Source organism: Xyrauchen texanus, chromosome 27 (genome assembly GCF_025860055.1).
Source record: "Xyrauchen texanus isolate HMW12.3.18 chromosome 27, RBS_HiC_50CHRs, whole genome shotgun sequence".
In the NCBI taxonomy this organism is placed as follows: domain Eukaryota; kingdom Metazoa; phylum Chordata; class Actinopteri; order Cypriniformes; family Catostomidae; genus Xyrauchen; species Xyrauchen texanus.
Window position 1 is genome coordinate 2,686,602 of NC_068302.1, and position 22,434 is coordinate 2,709,035.

At 42.2% G+C, this 22,434-nt stretch overlaps 1 protein-coding gene across 2 annotated transcripts in view; it reads left to right on the forward strand.

The window, feature by feature from the left end:
* Positions 1-22,434, forward strand: part of LOC127620705 (prickle-like protein 2) — a 124,944-nt gene that overhangs the window by 99,491 nt on the left and 3,019 nt on the right. For both annotated transcript variants that reach the window (XM_052093899.1, XM_052093900.1), the window contains exons 3-7: positions 275-388; positions 1,870-2,007; positions 17,035-17,238; positions 19,843-20,029; positions 21,379-22,332. In XM_052093899.1, coding sequence (XP_051949859.1) covers positions 275-388; positions 1,870-2,007; positions 17,035-17,238; positions 19,843-20,029; positions 21,379-22,332 — 1,597 coding nt within the window. The remainder of the gene's footprint in view (positions 1-274; positions 389-1,869; positions 2,008-17,034; positions 17,239-19,842; positions 20,030-21,378; positions 22,333-22,434) is intronic.

The following is a 22,434-nucleotide window of genomic DNA, read 5'->3' on the forward strand; positions in this document are numbered from 1 at the left end:
GTTTTTTTGTTTGTTTGATTTCGTTTTGTTTTTTTGTAGACTTTTAAGACCAAAACTTAGGTCTTAAGTTTTCATCTCAAGGTTCGCGTCTAAGCAGAAATTAATTTGACCGAAAAATAAATCAATCGTGAGAAATGCGCATTGGAGTAAAAAGTGTGTCAACTATGTACTGTATATGCAGAATATGTCAAAAGGCTTTTTGTGACAAGTTTTGTTTCCCAGTTGTTTTATGGATTATATGATGTATTTGTCTCTTGTCTGTTTGTATGAACAGGTTCATCAGTACTACAGTTTTTTTCCAGAGGATAAAGTTCCCTATGTGAACAGCATTGGTGAAAAGCATCGAATTAAGCAACTGCTTCAACAGCTTCCACCGCATGACAATGAGGTCTGTCAGTATACTCATAACTCAAATACATTTTAAAAATAATAATTGATAATTATAACGCATAGCATAAAGGCTACATATGATTGTGTTCTGGCACTCCCACGTCTGCATGCGTATAAAAAGGAACACAAAATGTTGTACAATGTTATTGATAGTGTTATTAGAGCTCTAGACAGTTTTTTTTGTCATAGTACTCAAACTACATTTTTAGTTACCAACTGAATAAAAAAATAAACAAATTGGTTCTTATTAATTAAACTTGAGCAGAATTAATTTCTGTGTAAATTATAGGTAAGCCATTCATACGTAAATGTCTCCTTTGAACTGATTGTGAATTTACATTTGAATAGATTATGAATGATTTACACACACAAAGAAATTGTTCTGATTTTGTTTCATGAATAAGGCCTAATTTGTGCACTTTCCTGTTTGTTAATTTAGCCAGAAATCTGCCAAATGTAAACATAAACAAAATCCTAAACTCGATAATAAAACATTTGCCCTCATAGACCTTTTTCACACTCCAGGTTTTGGAACGCGGAAGTAAAGGTTTGCAGGGTAAACTTCGACAGTGGCGAATGGGAGACCACAGCAAATATTGTTTTCACTTACCCATTTGCTCCAAGAGCAAAAGAAAAAATCCACTATTACATTTGAATGACTTTCCAGAAGAGTTAAAAAAAATAGAGAGCGGTGGATTAAGCAAGTCTGTTGGGAGAACATGACAAATTTACTGTCATTCTCTCAGCAGCTGCATAAGAAACCCCTCTCAGCTGTGGTCATTTGTTTTTTAAAACTAAGTACAGGGTAATATAACACAAGCATAATGGTTTAAACTTGCAATTAATATTTATAAAATATATAATATAAAAACATTGTGAGATTTACGCTGATAAATAAGGTGGAAAAGTGTCATCACATTTTCATTTGTGAAAAAGGTCTATTGTAATTGCTTTCTGTCATGTTATGTCAATTTGCATCATAGTGTCTTTTATAAAGTAAAAACCTTTATGGAATATTAAAGTATGAATCAAAGCCATTAAAACTATTTAAAAAATGTAACAGATCCAGTCCAATAATTGTGAATTGCACAGAGCTCTTCTTGGTTCAAGATAAATGTAGGCTCAGATATTGGTCTTTAGGGTATAAATAATGTGAGATTTCCCATTTGCAGTTTAACATGAAAGAAATGTAACCACAGGTACAAATCCATGAGGGACCTGAAGTGTTGTGTTTAATAATAGAGCTTTGCTAAGCAGTTGGTACTGCAGATGTTGATGAGGAAATGTTTGTAAAGATTAATGACTGAACAAATGGCTGCTATAATCAATCAATTAGTTAATTAATTATTCATGCATGTCCTGAGCTCTGTGGCAAACTATATGATAAAATAATGTTATTTTATAAGGTTCAAGCAAAATGTTTGCAGTATAACTTGATGACTATGATGATAATTATGATGATTATCACACTGATGTCAGGTTCGGTATTGTACCTCCCTGGATGAAGAGGAAAAGCGGGAACTAAAGATTTTTAGCAACCAGCGAAAGCGAGATAATCTAGGCAGAGGCACAGTCCGCCCTCTACCTCTCACTATTACTGGAGCTATATGTGAACAGGTACTTATATACATTATAACACCCATGCCTAGTTTGAAGTAAAAATATAGATAGATATGTACTATTTGCACCCCAGTAGTAATATATATAAATATATGAATACTCCCCCAATTCAAATGAGCTTTATTGGCATGACTGTATACAGTGTACAATGTTGCCAAAGCATTGAGTAATAAACACATTACAAACATAAAAACAACAACATGTATATACAATAAATGAATAATAATGATAATAATAAACAAATAAAAATAAATACAAATACAAATGACAAAGTAAAAAACAGAGAGCAATTAGGAAGGGAGGAGAAAAAAGTAATTAAATATGAGTTTGAATAGAGGTGTAATAGGATGAGGGGTCAGTCTCTCGCCCTCATGTGATGACAGGACGACACATACTGCGCTGCAGCTGAACACACTCTACTTTCTCTCCCATTAGATACGAGAGTTTGTCTAAGTTATTTATGTCCTGGAATTCAGGTAGAATATGAGCTATTTTTGTAAAGTGTGTGTTTCTAATGGTCTCATATTTACTGCAGTGAGTGAGGAAGTGAAGTTCATCCTCCACAACTCCTTCAGTGCAGTGTGAACACAGTCTGTCCTCTCTGGGTCTCCGGTTCTGTCCGTGTCGACCCGTCTCTACAGACTCCTTCAGTGCAGTGTGAACACGGTCTGTCCTCTCTGGGTCTCCGGTTCTGTCCGTGTCGACCCGTCTCTACAGACTCCTTCAGTGCAGTGTGAACACAGTCTGTCCTCTCTGGGTCTCCGGTTCTGTCCGTGTCGACCCGTCTCTACAGACTCCTTCAGTGCAGTGTGAACACGGTCTGTCCTCTCTGGGTCTCCGGTTCTGTCCGTGTCGACCCGTCTCTACAGACTCCTTCAGTGCAGTGTGAACACGGTCTGTCCTCTCTGGGTCTCCGGTTCTGTCCGTGTCGACCCGTCTCTACAGACTCCTTCAGTGCGGTGTGAACACGGTCTGTCCTCTCTGGGTCTCCGGTTCTGTCCGTGTCGACCCGTCTCTACAGACTCCTTCAGTGCGGTGTGAACACGGTCTGTCCTCTCTGGGTCTCCGGTTCTGTCCGTGTCGACCCGTCTCTACAGACTCCTTCAGTGCGTGTGAACACGGTCTGTCCTCTCTGGGTCTCCGGTTCTGTCCGTGTCGACCCGTCTCTACAGACTCCTTCAGTGCAGTGTGAACACGGTCTGTCCTCTCTGGGTCTCCGGTTCTGTCCGCGTCGACCCGTCTCTACAGACTCCTTCAGTGCGGTGTGAACACGGTCTGTCCTCTCTGGGTCTCCGGTTCTGTCCGCGTCGACCCGTCTCTACAGACTCCTTCAGTGCGGTGTGAACACGGTCTGTCCTCTCTGGGTCTCCGGTTCTGTCCGTGTCGACCCGTCTCTACAGACTCCTTCAGTGCGGCGTGAACACGGTCTGTCCTCTCTGGGTCTCGGTTCTGTCGGTCGACCCGTCTCTACAGACTCCTTCAGTGCGGCGTGAACACGGTCTGTCCTCTCTGGGTCTCCGGTTCTGTCCGTGTCGACCCGTCTCTACAGACTCCTTCAGTGCGGCGTGAACACGGTCTATCCTCTCTGGGTCTCCGTTTCTGTCCGTGTCGACCCGTCTCTACAGACTCCTTCAGTACAGTGTGAACACAGTCTGTCCTCTCTGGGTCTCCGGTTCTGTCCGTGTCGACCCGTCTCTACAGACTCCTTCAGTGCAGTGTGAACACAGTCTGTCCTCTCTGGGTCTCCGGTTCTGTCTGTGTCGACCCGTCTCTACAGACTCCTTCAGTGCAGTGTGAACACAGTCTGTCCTCTCTGGGTCTCCGGTTCTGTCCGTGTCGACCCGTCTCTACAGACTCCTTCAGTGCAGTGTGAACACAGTCTGTCCTCTCTGGGTCTCCGGTTCTGTCTGTGTCGGCCCGTCTCTACAGACAGACTGTGCTCAATCAGACGATACTTTGACAGTAGCTTTCTTTGTCCATAATCTTTAATATGGATCAAATATGGTGCCAATTTATAATCCGTCTTAATTCTGTGGAAGTTGTTTAATTTATGTACTTGTGTGACTTTGTGTTGCCAATCATGAATGTATTCTTCCTGCGTTATTCTTTCTGTCTGTTTCAATAATGCCAATCTGAACTGGATGGATGAATTTAGCTGATATTTTTCTACTAAATAGTGCATAGGGTCACTCTCTGGGTGTCCTGTCCTGTGTGTAAAGGCACAGTGATGGTAATTATCTGGAGGTGCGTCTGACAAATGGAACCAGAATTTAGCTGCTCTCTTCTGGATTTCAGTGAGGAGAGGGAACCGGCCCAGTTCTGCTCTACAGCCCAGATTCGGGGCACTTCTGTGAATTCCCAGAATGTTTTTGCAGAATTCTAGGTGGAAAATTTCAACAGGGCTTTTGTCCCAAGATTCATAATTTAATTTATATTTGGGGACCCAGAGTTCACAGCCATATAGGAGTATAGGTTTGATGATGCTGTCGAAGACTTTCAGCCACAGTTTAATGGGGGGTTGAATTTAAATAATGATTTTCTTATACTATAATATGTCCTACGGGCTTTGTCTGTCAGATCTTTTATTGCCAAATCAAACTGTCCTGAAGCAGAGATTGTAAGACCCAAATAATTATAGTGGTTGACATGATGAAGGATTGTTCCCCCGATTGTGAATATATATTTATTGCTCATGACTTTGGATTTCTCCATGTTCAGTGGTAAAGTCCAATCTCTGCTATATGTTTCTAAAATGGAGAGGCTTTGATGTAGTCCCTCTTCATTAGGGGACAGCAGCAGGAGGTCGTCAGCGTAAAGGAGGCATTTGATTTCTCTGTCATCTAAGATCAGTCCAGGGCAAGAGGACTTTTGAAGGGTTGTGGCCAGTTCATTAATATAGATATAAAATAGAGTTGGGCTGAGGCTGCAGCCTTGACGAACTCCCTTGGTCTGATTGAAATAATTGGTTCTTTTGTCATTAATCTTCACACAGCATTTATTGTCAGTGTACATGTCTTTTATGACATCATATGTCTTTCCTCCGATGCCACTCTGGAAGAGTTTCAGGAAGAGTCCGTCATGCCAAACACAATCAAAGGCCTTTTTAAAGTCAATGCAGCAGCCGAATATTTTGCCTTGTTTTGTTTGCTGAACATATTTTTGAATAAGTGAGTGAAGTGTGTAGATGTGATTAGTTGTTCTCTGTTTAGGCATGAATCCAATCTGACATGTATTTAGTGTCTTGTGTTCTTGAATGAAGTTCACTAATCTGTTATTTATAATGCAACAGAAGAGTTTCCCGAGGTTGCTGCTGACTGTAATGCCCCTGTAGTTATTGGGGTTGTACTTGTCCCCTTGTTTGAAAATTGGGGTTATTTGATTTTTCTTCCAATTCTGAGGAAAGTGTCCTGATTTTAATAAGAGATTGAATAATTTCAGAATAGCATCTTTGAGTTTGGGGCTGCTGTGTTTCAGCATCTCATTACATATTCCATCCAAGCCACAAGATTTGTTATTTTTGAGGGATTTCATCCTTTCATTCAGTTCATTTAAAGATATGGGGGCGTCCAAATGGTTTAATTGATCTTTTATTGTGTGTTCCAGATTGTTTAGTTGAGAGGTCAGGTGTTTTTGGCTGGGGTTTGGTTCATTTTGTAAATAGAGGTTTCCGAAATGTTCTGTCCAGAGTTTTGGGTTACAGATGGGAATGGATTTGACTTTTTTGATTTATCTAAATTATTCCATAAATCCCAAAAGTAGTTTTCATTGACAGCCTCCTCGATCTTGTTGAGTTTAGCTGTCATATGATCAGCTCTTTTCCTTCTCAGTAGTGACGTGTACATGTTCACTGTTTGGTGATATGTGGAGCGTGTGTGCTGGTTTGCGGGGTCTGTGTGTTTTTTATTTGATAATGATCGTAATTCCTTTCTTAATGATTGACAATCTTTATCAAACCAATCGGCTTTAATGATTTCTTTCTTTCTCCTGTACATTTGTCTTATTCTCAGGGCTTTGCCGGCTACTGTATGAAATATTTTGGTTAACTGTTCTGTTGCCGAATTGATACTCATCTTGTCTTGTCTAAATTTGGTGTAGATAAATTTGTCTATCATATTCTGGACATGAATGCTGTGGAGCTCTGCCTCATACCGTGCAGGACTGTCATTTTTCCATATAAATTTGGTGGGGAGGGAATACAATTGAATGTTCTGATCAGAAGATGGCAGATTTGCTGACTTGTTTATACTCATGACTATATGGCTGTGATCTGAGAAGGGAAGCTGTGACATCACCATGAAGTAGTTGATCTTATTGTGGTCTAGATCTGTAATAGCATAGTCCACTGTGCTGCTACCTCGAGGTGAGCAGTAAGTAAATCGACCCAGAGAGTCTCCCCTTGTCCTGCCATTAACTATATATAACCCCAGACTTTTACAGAGCTGCAGGACGTGTTTCCCATGTCTGTTTATCGTGCTGTCATAGTTCTGATGGGCTTTAGTACAGAGTTGATTCTGCTGTATATGTGCACTATTAATATATTTATCGGCAGCTGAACTAATGTAGTCTTGTTCATTCAGATCCCCCATTAACAGCACAGAGCCCAGAGACTGAAACTGAACGATCTCTGACTGTAGTGTTGGTAAGGTCTCCTCATTATAATAGGGGGACTCGTATGGGGGGATATACACTGCACATAGATACATATCCTCATCTGAACAAATGACTTCCTTATTAATTTTCATCCAGATATGTGTTTTCCCTTTTTTTACAGGTTGAATATAGTGGGAAAGATGCTCTTTAAACCAAACTATAATTCCTCCTGAATCTCTTCCATTCTTAACATGAGGGGTTTTCATTGAAGGTATAAATAACTCTCTGTAGTTTAAAGGGGTGTAAGTTTGAGCCTCTAAACGACTCCATGTCTCAAGTAATATAATTATATTTGAACTATATACAATATTTAATAAATCAGGGTTAGTGCTTTTCTCTCCAAAAGATGAAGAGATCATCCCCTGAATGTTGTAGCATGTTATTTTAAATGACGACATTGAGAAATTTTCTATTTACCAGAAAGAATAATATATGATTTTACGACCCAATATTGTTTTGTAAATCAATTAAAATGCATCACAAAATAATAATAATAACAGTAATAATAAAGGATTAAAGAATATGCTTGACTAAACTCACATTGTAGGTAATTAAGTTAATAGATTATCACATATCATTTTCAGCATGTTTTTGATCTGGCTGAGGTCACTGGTGTCTGAACTACCTCTACCAGCCACAACAGCGGCGTAGCTGTCCGACTGTCTGCCGGGATGCCGTGTGACCCTCTCCTCTCTGACAGGACGTGTTATCTGGGGGCTCCTCAGAGCCGCTTCCTTGATGGATTTTGCAAACAGTCTCATGCCATCTCGATGAATGTGGAGATGGTCATATAGGTGCGCATGAGTGATGCACTGATGGTTTGCTATATGAACATCTGGCATGAGTGCACACACATCAGTTATCTCTGCATTAATGGCATTGATGATGTTTTGTGGGACATCTCTGCGAGGCAGAAGTGTAGAGATGATGACTCTGGCACTAGGGTAGATCCCTCTAGCTGATTTCACCACGTTGATGAGAGCTTTGGCGACGTCCACTCTCCTGGTGCTGAGGTCGTTTGTCCCAGTGTGCAGTATAATGTGTGAGGGGGCGCCCAGTTCTCCTTCTCTCAGCAGTTTCAAAGCAGAGTGAGAGGTGGGACACCAGAGTTTCCTCACAGTTCTCCCTGGAAACAGTCGTCTCTGGTCGAGGTGGTTGCCGTTGGAGTCACAGAGGATGATGATGTGTTCTCTCTTCTCTTCTCTGTTGCTGCTGATAGATGTTGTGTTCTGAGGAGATCTCTGTCTGGTGCTGCTGTCTTTTCTCTTGGAGTTCTAAGAAGCTTGAGAGACCTGAGAAACTTGCGTGGATGCAGGGGATGGGATGGTGTGTGTGTGTTGACACACTGCTGATGTTGTGTTGTGTTTGTGATGTGTTCAGGAGGAGAGGTGTTGAGTGACTTTGTGGTTGTGAAGTTTTCAGGGTTTATGTGTAGCTGTTGTCTCATCTCCTCCAGTTGTTTTTCCAGCATATTGCTGTGTTGATCCCTCTTGATCAGCTCCTCTCTCACCCTCATCAGCTCCTCTCGCAGCTCCTGATTGGTCTCCTCCAGCTGTCTGACAGCAGAGAAGAGCTGCTGAAGTTGTTGTGTGCTGAGGTGGCTGGTCTGGTTTTTGAGCTGGCAGAGGCTGTTGGTAGTTTCCTCTTTAAACAGGAAGTAGTCCTGCTCCAGCTCAGCGATGTTGTCTCTCAAGGCCTTGATCTTTGGAGATGCTGGAGAGACCGTGTTTCTGTATGCTACAGGGGTGCTCGAGCTGAGGTCAGTGTTTGTGGCTGTTCTGTTGTAGGACTCTTCACGGCTCTTCACCTCAGGATCTTTCTTAAACATCTGAACCTTTATTTTAAAGTCCATGAAATTCTTCTGGAATTCATCAAGACTGGGTTCTGACCCTGGACCATGACTGTACCATTGTGATACAGGTTTACAGTCAGCTTTATCTCCTTTTCTCCTTCTAGAGTGATTTGTCTACCTTTACTGATTCCACCTTTTCTGCTGCAGTGCATAGCAGTTATGAGGGTGCTGTGCCAGGCCGATGGGTGATCAGTGAAGTAGAGCAGGTTACACCGGACTCTGTTTGGTTCTGATCCACTGTAATCAGACAACAGCATCTCTGGATTCTCTCTAAGGATCATCTCTTTCATCTTCTTCCTATCTTTGTTTGTTAAAACTTCTGCTGGATATATGATCTCCAGCTCCTCTTCAGTTTTGAAAGATGCAACTGCCTTAGACAGGCCCGAGCTGTGATCAACTGTTGTAACTGCCATGGAATGTTAGCTTGGCTAGCAGTTAGCTTGATATTTAGGTTATATGTAATATTTCTTGGACTCAAGATGGCGCCGAGTATGGCTGCTGCGTTGCGAGCTCTGTTACAACACTGCGGTTTATTGTTTGTTTTGTTTACAGTTCTTTGTTTTTTTGTCTTGGATGTTGTCTGCCTTATTGTTTACGACAGTCAAACGCTTTTGGACATTGGTTCTACAATTTCACATCGAAAACCGGACTTCAAATTCCTTAATGCCGACCTGCTGTTTACAAACACGCCGGCGGAGCCCTTTGTCTGGGCTGCCTGGCCGTGGAAACGCAGAAGGAAAAGAGGAAAACGAGCCGGCGTTCTCATCAGAGTAAGACGTCGTGCAAATCGACCCCTGCTACCAGTATACTACTGGCAAATGTTCAGTCTCTGGACAACAAGCTCTGCGAGCTTAGAGCGTGGATCTCTTTCCAACGAGAGACGAGAGATTGCTGTGTTATCTGCCTTACAGAAACCTGGCTGGCTGCGGAGATTCCAGACTTGGCCATCGAAATCACAGGCGTTTCCGTGCACCGAGCGGACAGAGCGAAAGACCTCTCTGGTAAAAGCAGAGGTGGTGGTGTATGTTTTATGATCAACAAATCATGGTGTGATCAGAGGAACGTACATTTCATCAAGTCTTTCTACTCTCCTGATCTGGAATATCTCATGCTTCTGTGTCGACCATTCTGGCTGCCGAGGGAATTCACAGCGGTCATCATCACAGCTGTGTACGTCCCCCCACAAGCCGACGCAGACCGGGCACTCAGGGAACTGTATGGGAGTATAAGTGAGCAGGAAACCGCGCACCCTGAGGCTGCGTTCATTGTTACCGGGGACTTTAACAAAGCCAACAATCGCTCCAAAATACCACCAACACATAAAGTTCAACACACGAGGGGACCGGGTTTTAGATCATTGTTACTCTCCTTTCCGGGATGGCTACAAATCCCTCCCCCGCCCCCCATTTGGCAAATCGGACCACTCTTCCGTTCTGCTTTTGCCCGCTTACAAGCAGAAGCTGAAACGGGAAGCACCCACCCTCAGAACGATCCAGTGCTGGTCGGACCAATCAGACTCTGCGCTACAAGACTGTTTTGATCACACGGACTGGGAGATGTTCCGGTCCGCCTCTGATGACGACATCGAGGTTTACGCTGACAGCGTAACGTGTTTCATCAGGAAGTGCGTAGAGGATGTTGTTCCGACCAAAACAATACGGATATACCCCAACCAGAAACCATGGGTTAACGGCGAGGTTCACGCGGCACTCAATGCGCGGCCCTCCGCTTTTAATTCTTCTAACACGGAGGAGCGTAAACAAGCCAGTTATGCCCTCCGTAACACCATCAGTGAAGCCAAACGCCAGTACAGGCACAAACTTGAAGGTCAGTTCAACACCACTGACTCTAGAAGCATGTGGCAGGGAATTAATACCATCACGGACTACAAACGGAATAAAGACTCCGCTGTGAACACCGCTGCATCTCTCCCAGACGAACTTAATACATTTTATGCTCGTTTTGAGGACAATAACACCGCCCTCGCGGAGAGAGCACTCGCTGCTGACGCTACAGAGGTTGATTCACTCTCCGTCTCTGTTGTGGATGTAACCCGATCCTTCCAACGGGTGAACATCCGTAAAGCCGCGGGCCCAGACGGCGAATCAACTGGCTGGTGTTTTTACGGACATTTTCAATCTGTCCCTCTCCCTGTCTGTAGTCCCCACATGCTTCAAAACATCAACCTTTGTGCCTGTACCGAAGCAAGCCACAATCACTTGCTTAAATGACTGGCGTCCTGTTGCTCTGACCCCCAACATCAGCAAATGCTTTGAGAGGTTAATCAGAGATCACATCTGCTCTGTTCTGCCCCCCTCTTTGGACCCATTGCAGTTTGCCTACCGCAACAACCGCTCCACTGATGATGCCATTGCATCTACAATACACACTGCTCTCTCCCACCTGGATAAAAAGGAACACATATGTGAGAATGCTTTTTGTAGACTACAGCTCAGCATTCAACACCATAGTGCCCTCCAAGCTTGATATGAAACTCCGGGCTCTGGGCTTAAACGGCTTGCTGTGCAGCTGGATCCTGGATTTCCTGTCAGGCAGACGTCAGGTGGTTAGAATGGGCAGCAACATCTCCTCATCACTGACCCTCAACACTGGAGCCCCGCAGGGCTGTGTTCTCAGCCCCCTACTGTATTCCCCTGTACACACATGACTGTGTGGCAACACGTAGCTCCAATGCCATCATTAAGTTTGCTGACGATACGACGGTGGTAGGTCTGATCACTGACAATGATGAAAGAGCCTACAGAGAGGAGGTGCACACTCTGACACGCTGGTGTCAGGAGCACAACCTCTCCCTCAACGTCAGTAAAACCAAGGAGCTTGTGGTGGATTTCAGGAGGAAAGACAGAGAACACAGCCCCATCACCATCAATGGAGCACCGGTGGAGAGAGTCAGCAGTTTCAAGTTCCTCGGTGTCCACATCACTGAAGAGCTCACATGGTCCGTCCACACTGAGGCCGTTGTGAAGAAGGCTCACCAGCGCCTCTTCTTCCTGAGACGGCTGAGGAAGTTTGGAATGAACCACCACATCCTCACACGGTTCTACACCAGTACTGTAGAGAGCATCCTGACTGGCTGCATCACTGCCTGGTACGGCAATAGCACCGCTAACACTGCAAAGCCCTGCAAAGGGTGGTGCGAACTGCCAGAAACATCATCGGAGGTGAGCTTCCCTCCCTCCAGGACATATACACTAGGCGGTGTGTGAAAAAAGCTCGGAGGATCATCAGCGACTCCAGCCACCCGAGTCATGGGCTGCTCTCACTGCTACCATCAGGCAGGCGGTATCGCAGCATCAGGACCCGCACCAGCCAACTACATGACAGCTTCTTTCCCCAAGCAGTCAGACTGTTGAACACTTGATCTATCACGATCAATAATTAGCACTGCACTTTATTCATCTATAATCTCACACTGGACTGTCAACATATTCTCCACAATATACTACTTCATATATATATATATATATATATATATATATATATATATATATATATATATATGTATTTCATATACTCCTTATTGTATTGTATATTGTGTGTTGTATATTGTGTGTATTGTTTACTGTACATTGTATATAATTATTGTGTTGTGTAAGTATGTGTACATTTGATTTGTAAATTGTTTTGTGTAAGTATGTTGTTTATTGTAATTGGTATATGTCTCGTCACTGTCATGACTGCTATGTTGCTCGGAACTGCACACAAGAATTTCACCTACTGTTGCACTTGTGTACATGGTAGTGTGACAATAAAGTGATTTGACTGATTTGATTTGATTTGATTTGATATTTTATGTGATCTTTAAATTTCTTAGAGGTCTTACCTTAAAAATCTTCTGCCTCTTTTGATATTAGTTTAGTTTACAATAATTTAAGTATCGTTTGAGTCATAAAAACATACATTTTCTGGCAAAAATGAAAGTTACAGCAGGAGCTGATATTTTTTGCTGCCAACTGCCATCGGAACTCTCTCTCTCTCTCTCTCTCTCTCTCTCTCTCTCTCTCTATCTATCTATATATATATATATATATATATATATATATATATATATATATATATATATATAATATATATACATACAGTATCTCACAAAAGTGAGTACACCCCTCGCATTTGTGTAAATATTTGATTATATCTTTTCATGTGAAAACTCTGAAGAAATGACACTTTGCTACAATGTGTAGTGAGTGTACAGCTTGTATAACAGTGTAAATTTGCTGTCCCCTCAAAATAACTCAACACACAGTCATTAATGGCTGGCAACAAAAGTGAGTACACCACTAAGTGAAAATTTCCAAATTGGGCCCAAAGTGTCAATATTGTTTGTGGCCACCATTATTTTCCAGCACTGCTTTAACCCTCTTGGGCAGGGGTCCCCAAACTTTTTTCTATGAGGGCCACATCATTTTTCCTTTCTATAATGGAGGGCCGTAGTCTAACAGAAAATGGCATGGGCCGGAGTGATTTATTGTGGAGATTTTATTATGATTTTAAATGGATTTACAGTATTATGCCTCCTAATGCTAGATTAATTTATTATTTATGCACCATACATATCAAGTGATATATAGCCTATTAAAAGAGCATTATTACTATTGTAATGACATTTTTTCATATTCATTGCTATTGAAATCAAATTATTTACTTACTTGTGCGTATTAGGCTAATCAGTGTGAACTATGGGCTTGTTTCTGGCTGGTGAGAAGTCCAATGTCAGGTTCCATTCCTGTCACAGCCAGTCTCAAAGACTGATGCAAATGTTCATCAGTGAGTCTTGATCTCATCGGATTTTTCATCAGTTTCATGCGTGAAAAGGTTTGCTCACAGATATATGTGCTGCCAAAAGTGTGGACATCTTCATTGCATTCCTTCTGATGTTTGGGTAGGTCTCGTTAGGGAGGGCAGTATAGAATTCAATGAGACTGTTGGGCATAAATGCGTCTTTCAGAACATCACAGTTCTGTAACTCAGCCAACTCAAACTGATAAGAAGGCAGGGCTTCGTCAATGTCAGCAGCAAAAGGGTGCTGAAAAAGGCGGATTTCTTTAAGCGTGGACATGTAGCTCACGGAATCGCACATCAAACTCCGCCTTCAGCATTTCCAGCACTTCCACTGACTTTTCAGCTGGGAATGGGACCACTGGTTTCTCAGCTGAGAGGCTTTGGGTAACAGGGAGATGGGTGAAGTCTTGCTTTTGCACTTGTCCCACAAGCAGTGCTAGTTTCACCTCAAATGCTTTTATGTGGGAATACATGTCACATATTAGTTTCCCTTGCCTCGGAGCTGCACGTTGAGGCCATTCAACATTTCGGTCACATCTGTTAAAAAGGCGAGGTCCCATTTCCATTTTGTGTCGATCAGTTCTGGGCCAGTTTTGCCCTTTGTCAGAAGAAAAACATTGATTTCGGTAGCAGCTCGTAAAAGCGCCTCAAAACTCTGCCCGGCTTAACCATCGGACTTCTGTGTGGTAAAGCACATCTCCGTGAGAAGACTCTAGCTCGGACAGAAAGACTTGGAACTGCCTGTGTTTAAGTCCGTTTGCTCTGATGAAGTTTATACATGACACCACCACTTTCATAATCGATTCCCACTTCAGAACTTTGCAGCACAGTGCTTGCTGGTGAATTAGACAGTGTACTTGTAAAGGGGGCATGAGACCTCTTTCCTCCATTTCTCTATTCATGCGTCCTATCAGTCCCCTTGGACGCCAACCATACTAGGAGCTCCGTCAGTCGTGATGCTGGCCAGCTTAGACCAGTCTAGATCCAACTCTTCTATCGTTTTGCACACTTTCCAAAAATATCCTCCCCTGTCGTAGTACCTTTGAGACTTTTTAGGGCTGCCAGCTCCTCGGACACTTCAAAGTTTGAGCTAACTCCGCGAAGAAAAATGAGCAGTTGTGCCGTGTCCTGCACGTCATTACATTCATCCAGCGCTAATGCAAAACAATCTAATTCTTTCACTTTTTCCTTCAGCTGGGCATATTATACCCCATTTCTTCAATTCGTCTGGTGATTGTACTTGCGGACAGACTCACCGCATTTAAGACGTCTTTCTTATCGGGGCACACCTCCTCCGCAACAGCATTCATACATGTCTTTACGAACTCACCATCACTGAATGGCCTACCGCAGGTTGCAATCAGTTTAGCTACCTGAAAGCTAGCTCGAATGGATGACTGGTTCAACTGGGTTTGCCGTACAAACGTATTTGCTGAGCAGATAGTCCACTTTTTAGCTTCGACACTTTGTCTGCTCTAATTTGGCCTTGTAAACTCACATACTTGTCTCTGTGGCGGGTTTCATAGTGTCGGCGCAGATTGTATTCTTTGAACACGGAGACTGTTTCTTGACAGATGAGGCAAACAGCCATTTCTTTGCATTGAACAAAAAATAATCACTTGTCCACTTTTGGTTAAATACCCTGCATTCTGAATCAACTTTTCTCTTTCCCAACCGTTTGGCCATTTTGTTGTCACTTTAAATTTTCTTGCTGGATCACGTGCACCCGCTCGATCACGATGGAACGTTAATCCGGGTGAATCTAACAAATAATTTGGCTACTTTAATAATTATAACTAAGGGAAATTTTATTTTGAAAGCCAATATGTATTATCAAATACAAATATGATATGATTAAAACATATTTAAAATTAAATTGTAAAAATATTTCTCTGCATGGCATTGTTCAGAGGGCCGGTCCAAATGTGGGGGCGGGCCGTATTCGGCCCGTGGGCCGTAGTTTGGGGACCCCTGCTCTTGGGCATGGAGTTCACTAGAGCTTCACAGGTTGCCACTGGAGTCCTCTTCCACAGCTGGTGGATGTTAGAGACCTTGTGCTCCTCCACCTTCCGTTTGAGGATGCCCCACAGATGCTCAATAGGGTTTAGGTCTGGAGACATGATTGGCCAGTCCATCACCTTCACCCTCAGCTTCTTTAGCAAGGCAGTGGTCATCTTGGAGGTGTGTTTGGGGTCGTTATCATGCTGAAATACTGTCCTGCGGTTCCCTCAATAAACTGTAGCTCCCCAGTGCCGGCAGCACTCATGCAGCCCCAGACCATGACACTCCCACCACCATGCTTGACTGTAGGCAAGACACACTTGTCTTTGTACTCCTCACCTGGTTTCCGCCACACACACTTGACACCATCTGAACCAAATAAGTTCTTGGAAACTGTTTGCGGGCTTTCTTGTGCATCATCTTTAGAAGATGCTTCCTTCTGGGACAACAGCCATGCAGACCAATTTGATGCAGTGTGCGGCGTATGGTCTTAACACTGACAGGCTGACCCCCCACCCCTTCAACCTCTGCAGCAATGCTGGCAGCACTCATACGTCTATTTCCCAAAGACAACCTCTGGATATGACGCTGAGCACGTGCACTCAACTTCTTTGGTCGACCATGGCAAGGCCTGTTCTGAGTGGAACCTGTCCTGTTAAACCGCTGTATGGTCTTGGCCACCGTGCTGCAGCTCAGTGTCAGGGTCTTGGCAATCTTCTTATAGCCTAGGCCATCTTTATGTAGAGCAACAATTCTTTTTTTCAGATCCTCAGAGTTCTTTGCCATGAGGTGCCATGTTGAACTTCCAGTGACCAGTATGAGGGAGTGTGAGAGCGACGACACCAAATTTAACACACCTGCTCCCCATTCACACCTGAGACCTTGTAATACTAACGAGTCACATGACACCAGGGAGGGAAAATGGCTAATTGGGCCCAATTTGTTTTTTTTATGTTAATAAGGATACAATGTTATGCAGAGGTGTACTTATAACAATTTTATAGACAAATTATACTATTTACAGTCACGGCGGAGAGTTGGGGGGCGTGAAATGTTTACTTCTTCCTAAGGGGGGGCGTAACAGAAAATAATTGAGAAGCACTGGTATAGTATAATATAGTATAGAATAGTATTAAATAGCTGGGGCTTTTAATTCATTGAGACATTAAAGAGATAGCTCACCAAAAAATTATAATTCTCTCATCTTTTACTCTCTTCGTGCATCTTCAGACTCATATGACTTTATTTCTTTCTTCTACTGAACACAAGCAAAGATTTGATTCTGTCCATAAAATTTAAGTCAATGAGGTCCAAAACTTTCAAGCTTAAATAAGAACATAAAGGCAGCACAAAAGTAATCCATATGACTGGTTTTAATCATGACTTTTGATGCAATACATTCAGTTTTGGGTGAGAAACAGACCAAAATTAAAGTCCTTATCCACTATAAATCTTGACATCTGCAGTCTCCATTGTTCATGAGAGAAGCTCAAAGCTTTAACAAATGCCAGAAGCTGGATTCAATTTGGAATCTAGTATGAAAGTAATTAGCATTTTCTGGGGTGCAAAAAGCTATGCTGTGTGGCCAGTGCTATTTATACCTGGGTGCAAGGAATCAAATAAATATTTTCCAATCATGCTCAATAACCACATGTGATCGAGTTGACCAAATAAATAACAAAGCAAGATGCACTTAATGACATGTCTCTCTTTCATAGTGTGGAGGTCAAATCAATGGTGGTGACATTGCAGTTTTTGCATCACGGCTTGGCCACGGCCTGTGTTGGCACCCTCACTGCTTTGTGTGCTGCATGTGTGCCGAGCTGTTGGTGGATCTCATATATTTTCACCAGGATTGCAAGATCTACTGTGGCCGCCACCACGCTGAAAGACTCAAACCACGTTGCTCAGCGTGCGATGAGGTAAGCCGAACATCTTAACACTAAATCCAAGCATCTGTTCCTCTGCGAGAATAAACCCTGATCCCTGAACACAGTCCAAAGCATTTCCTGGAGGTGAGCCAAGTATCTGTGACTGCTCAATAACCAGAAGCCCTGCATCCGAACACAAAATCTCTTTTAGAAAGTCTGAACATCAAAACCCATACACACATCCACTACATATCCAAAAGTGTGTGGACACCCAAACACAACACCAATGTTGAAGCATAGACAGTAATAGTCCTCTCTTGGCTGGGAAGGCTTTCCACTAGATGTTTGGAACATGGCTGCTGGGATTTGATCCCATTTAGACACAAGCTGGCTTGCATTTGCATTCCAGTTCATCCCAAATGTGTTCAGTGGGGTTCAGGCTGGAACTTTGTGCTGGCCAGTCAAGTTCTCCCTCACCAGAGTAAGTAAAGCATTTCTAAATGGACCTCATTATGTTTATGATGAGAACTCTGTCATGTTGGAACAGAAAAGGGCCCCAATTTTACAAAAAATGTTGGTGCAAGTAAGAGTTACTTTTTCCTTCTCCTGGAAAGCCACCTTCCTGCAGAGTTTAGTTCCAAGCCTGCTCCAACACACCTGGCTGAAATGTTTAAGTAAACCCAAAGATCTTGGTTAGTTGGTTTATTTGCGTTTGATAAGACTTGGAACTAAACTCTGCCGGAAAACTAACCCTGGTCTAAGGAAATTACACTGCTGTATGCTTGATTGTATTCACCTGTAAAGGCCCAGATATACGTCATGTGAAACCGAAGAATGAATGGGTATGACATCAGTTAGAACAAATGTTTTGCATTTGTTTCGGTGGTTTGTTACAGCTCACCTGAGCAAACTTTTAGGAAAACTTCTAAAAGGCTGCTAAAAACCTTCTTTCTGCCATTGGTCCACATCATCAGTACGTGTAACCTAAAGCTCCACCTACTACATTGTTTATGTTTTTCAGTCAGTATTCATTATGAACATACCGGCATGTGATTTTTGTTTTGTTTTTATTAATTAGTCTACCAAAGGAATCAAATCAACTCAAATACTCTAAAATGTTCATGCCAACTATAGCAAATGCCATTCACATATCTGGCCAAAGTAAGAAATATCATCATTCTTTTGTCTTTATTCTGAATAATAACACTCTTTTATTAACCTATCTTTGCAGTAGTATCAGTGTCATCATAAATTACAATAACAGAGTATAATTGGCATGTATTATGTATATTAGTATAGCGTGTTAGCGCATAGGGTTGGGAAATGAGTACCGGTTCTTGTTCTTTATAATATACTGATGATCTTCGTGACTTTCGGTTCCGTTAATGGTTCCCCTGTGTGAATTTTCCACCAATGTGGCTGGAACACCACCGGTATGGTATTAATCTTACACTGATGTGCAATTTGTGAATGTCCAACTTGAAATTAAATAAAAACTGTTTGAAGCCTTTCAGGCCTGAAGTACAACATTAGACAACAAAACACAGTCTAAACTGTCTCTGGAACTGTCAATCAAGCAGTGCTGTTACTGACTGGTTGTCCATATGACAATGTTTAACTAAAGATGCTGAGTGTTGTAATACAAGGAATTATTCTTTTTTATTTTTTTAAATGAATGAATGAAATATGCCATCACATTTCTTGTTTGATTAGATATAGTCCAGATTTAGCCTAGTTAGGATCAATTATTGGATATGTCTCTAAAAAGGCAGCAAACACACCTTTTACAAGAATTATCTTATATTTATTCCTGATTAGTTATATCTGCTCCGTAGAAATCTTAAAGGATCTCATCATTTGGTAACAGACTGCAGAGAAGAGAAAATCCAAAAACAATTTCATTTCTCATTTTTCAAATAAAACTGTTACTGAGACCATCAAGAAACCAGAATTGTTTGAGGAATCGGAACCAGAATCTTAAATTCCTAACGATTCCCATCCATATTAGTGCATTAGCATCATCAATTCAGAATCTAAACAAGACAAATGAAACATTTTCTACTGCATATATCTTACTTTATATCTTCATCAAGTGGTTAAAAAAGCATCTTTTACTGATCTAGAGTGAATTCTACTCATAGAATTAGGCATAAAGTCATTGATAAAACATTTGAAAGGTTTTACATGTAGAGTCCTCATATTTAAATGTACTTCTTAATACCTCTCCCAGCGGTGTGGCCGGTGTCAGAATGTTCACTAACAGTATACTTTTTAGAACTGCTTGGCTTTTTAGAACTTCTATTTACCCCAGAATTCTGTGTAATATGTGTGTTCTGTTTAAATTATGTTTGAAATTAGGAAACAAATGGGATAAAAATGGGCTCATAGAAGTAAATATGCTCTTCAATTTTTAAAAGGGGTAGAGACAACTTCCTGAAGATTTTATTGTTGACGTCAACAACAAAAATAATGTCACTTGATGCATGTCTTTGTACTTGAAAACCATGAACAAAACTATGAAATACATGAAATACAGGTTATGTTTTACTATGGTGGGTCGCCGCTTGATTTCCAATGTAAAATCTGTCCTGAAGCAAAACCAGTTGAGAATCACTGGTGAATATGATATTAAGAAATATGTATCTCTCTCTATAGATTATCTTTGCTGATGAGTGCACAGAAGCAGAGGGGAGACATTGGCACATGAAACACTTCTGCTGTTATGAATGTGAGGCTCCACTAGGGGGCCAACGGTACATTATGCGTGAGGGCCAGCCTCACTGCTGCAACTGCTTTGAGTCCCTCTATGCAGAGTACTGTGATGCCTGTGGAGAGCACATAGGTAAGAGAGACCTTTATTGAGCATACATTTTTTCCTTTTAATATTTTGAATTAGCTTCTTCAGTCTATTAGATTTAGATAAACTAAGGGGCAAGCCATCAAGGTTCTTCATTCAGTATTTGTTATATGTTGTGTTCCTTTTTACTGACATGCCTACATGTTTCTGCTGGTTGGTAATGGTTTTAGGGATACATTTTCGTGACAGCACTAGGTAAAGCACTACTCGTATCGACAGTGCACTGCATCTTATAATATATTGTAATATACATTTTCATGAGAGTGCTAATTCGAAACATAATTTTCGTTCCATCGCAAATGGGTGCAGGTGGGAGAGTTTGCGCTTTCTGTGGGAGTATGTGTGCAAACTGTGGGTGTTTTGTATGTAAATGAAGTAGCGCAAAGCACAATCAGCAATTTTGATAACCATGTCTAATCTCGGTGCAAAGTCTAAACTCAGTTCCTGCTTTGCAGTTTGGGGATTCCACCAGCAGATTATATCAAAGGTCTATCAATCACTTTCAATACTAGCTGTGATTTTTATGTCAGTAGATTAATATGATTAATAAAAATAATAATTATATGTTTATTTTGTATAACACCTTTCCAAAGCCCAAGGGCACTGTACAGATATTAAACATAAAATATTAAACAGAGAAACATATAAAAAATATACTACACTGGGAGAGGAAAAGCATATTTCAAGCATGTGAGACATGGGTGAGCAAGATGAGAGCCAATAGTCTCAGAGAGGCCGATAGAGAGCATAAAACATATACATCGTGTTCCAGAGCAGCAGAAGCGACAAACAGAGCAGGGGATGCATTGCATACAGCCAGTTTACACTAGCAAGTTCATATGAATGGGCGGTCTTCATTTATATCAATGTTGCTTGACAGGAAATGGAACATATAATAGGACTCAGATGGTGCAATAACCAGAGAAGAAACCCAGAATTAAATTGCACTTGACTCAGCCTATTAGCACCTTACCTGCGTAATTTCACCAACCCACATACACCTCAGCTTGACGCATACTTGAATGAAAATATAACAACTTGATGGCCATGACCTCTGACTTTGTGCATATGATGGATCGCATAGCGCTGCACTTAAAGCAAAGCGCTCTTACAATAGGGCTTAATGTCAACAAATATGTTTTTAAAAATCGCCACAAATATTGCTTAACCTTTACAATTGTTGAAAATTAGCATTCAGTTTGATATTGTTAAAATATTGTCACACAGTAAGAAGGTAACATTATTTACAACACTACTGCTTTAGATGTATTTTTTGCTATTTTAGTTTTGTCTGCAAAAGCTAATTGAACATTTGTTTCTGTAACGTGTTTTAGGTATTGACCAAGGCCAAATGGCGTACGAAGGTCAACACTGGCATGCCACTGAAGAGTGTTTCAGCTGTGCATGCTGCCATCAGTCTTTGCTGGGCCGCCCCTTTTTGCCGAAACAAGGTTTGATCTACTGTTCACGTCTCTGCAGCCAAGGAGACAAGCCAGAGTTGTCAGATTCCTCAGACTCTGCCTTCCAGAGCGCACGTTCTCGACAGTCACAACGCAGCGCTCGGATTGGCAAGGATTGTACAAAAGGCAAGAGTGATGGTGTACGACAGTCATTATCTGGCCCTACACCATCAACAGGTGATCGGCTGTCAGTAGATGCAGAGCCCCTGGCTGTTCAAATGGATCTCCTGTGCGTGTCCAGCCCTGCTCCCAGCCGCACACCTCACCGCACACCGACAAGAACCCCAAGTAGGACCCCAAGTCGGTCTCCAAGTCTGAATCGTGAGCAGACAGTTTGGGTGAACAGGGATGAACCTTACTCCTCCTACGAGTCTCAACCTAGAGATTCCTCCACACCTCCAAATCTCCATCAGCTACGGAGCCAGTGTAGCATCCGTAGTGCCTTCCCTTCTTCTCCCAGCCAGCCTCCCAAGGTAGTGAGCAGTCCTGAGTCGTGGTCCAAAGAACCTCCCAGAGCTAATTCCAAAAAGCCTCCTGCCATAGCTGCTCTGAGAGGTCACTCTTTTAATGAAAACTGGATGCATCATGGCCTGGAATCTGAATTCCATCCTCCTAAACTCAAAACACAAATGAGTTTCAATGAAGTATCAAGCCGTAATTCTGGATTTTTGGACAAGCGCAGTATCAGCGTGCAAGGTTTCCCCCGAGAGATGCGTCCTCCATTGCTGAAAAGCAGGCACCAATTTGGGCCAAGCTTCGGCGACCTTACGCCATTAGAACAAACACCCCGTGGTTCTGCTGATTCACTGGCCCTTTCCTATACTACAGGTAGGCACACATTTAGTTAGACTGGTAAAATTAAGCTATATGGTCAAAAGTGCATGGGCACCCTCTTCTATGCAGCCTGTACCAGCAGGAGCATTTCATGTT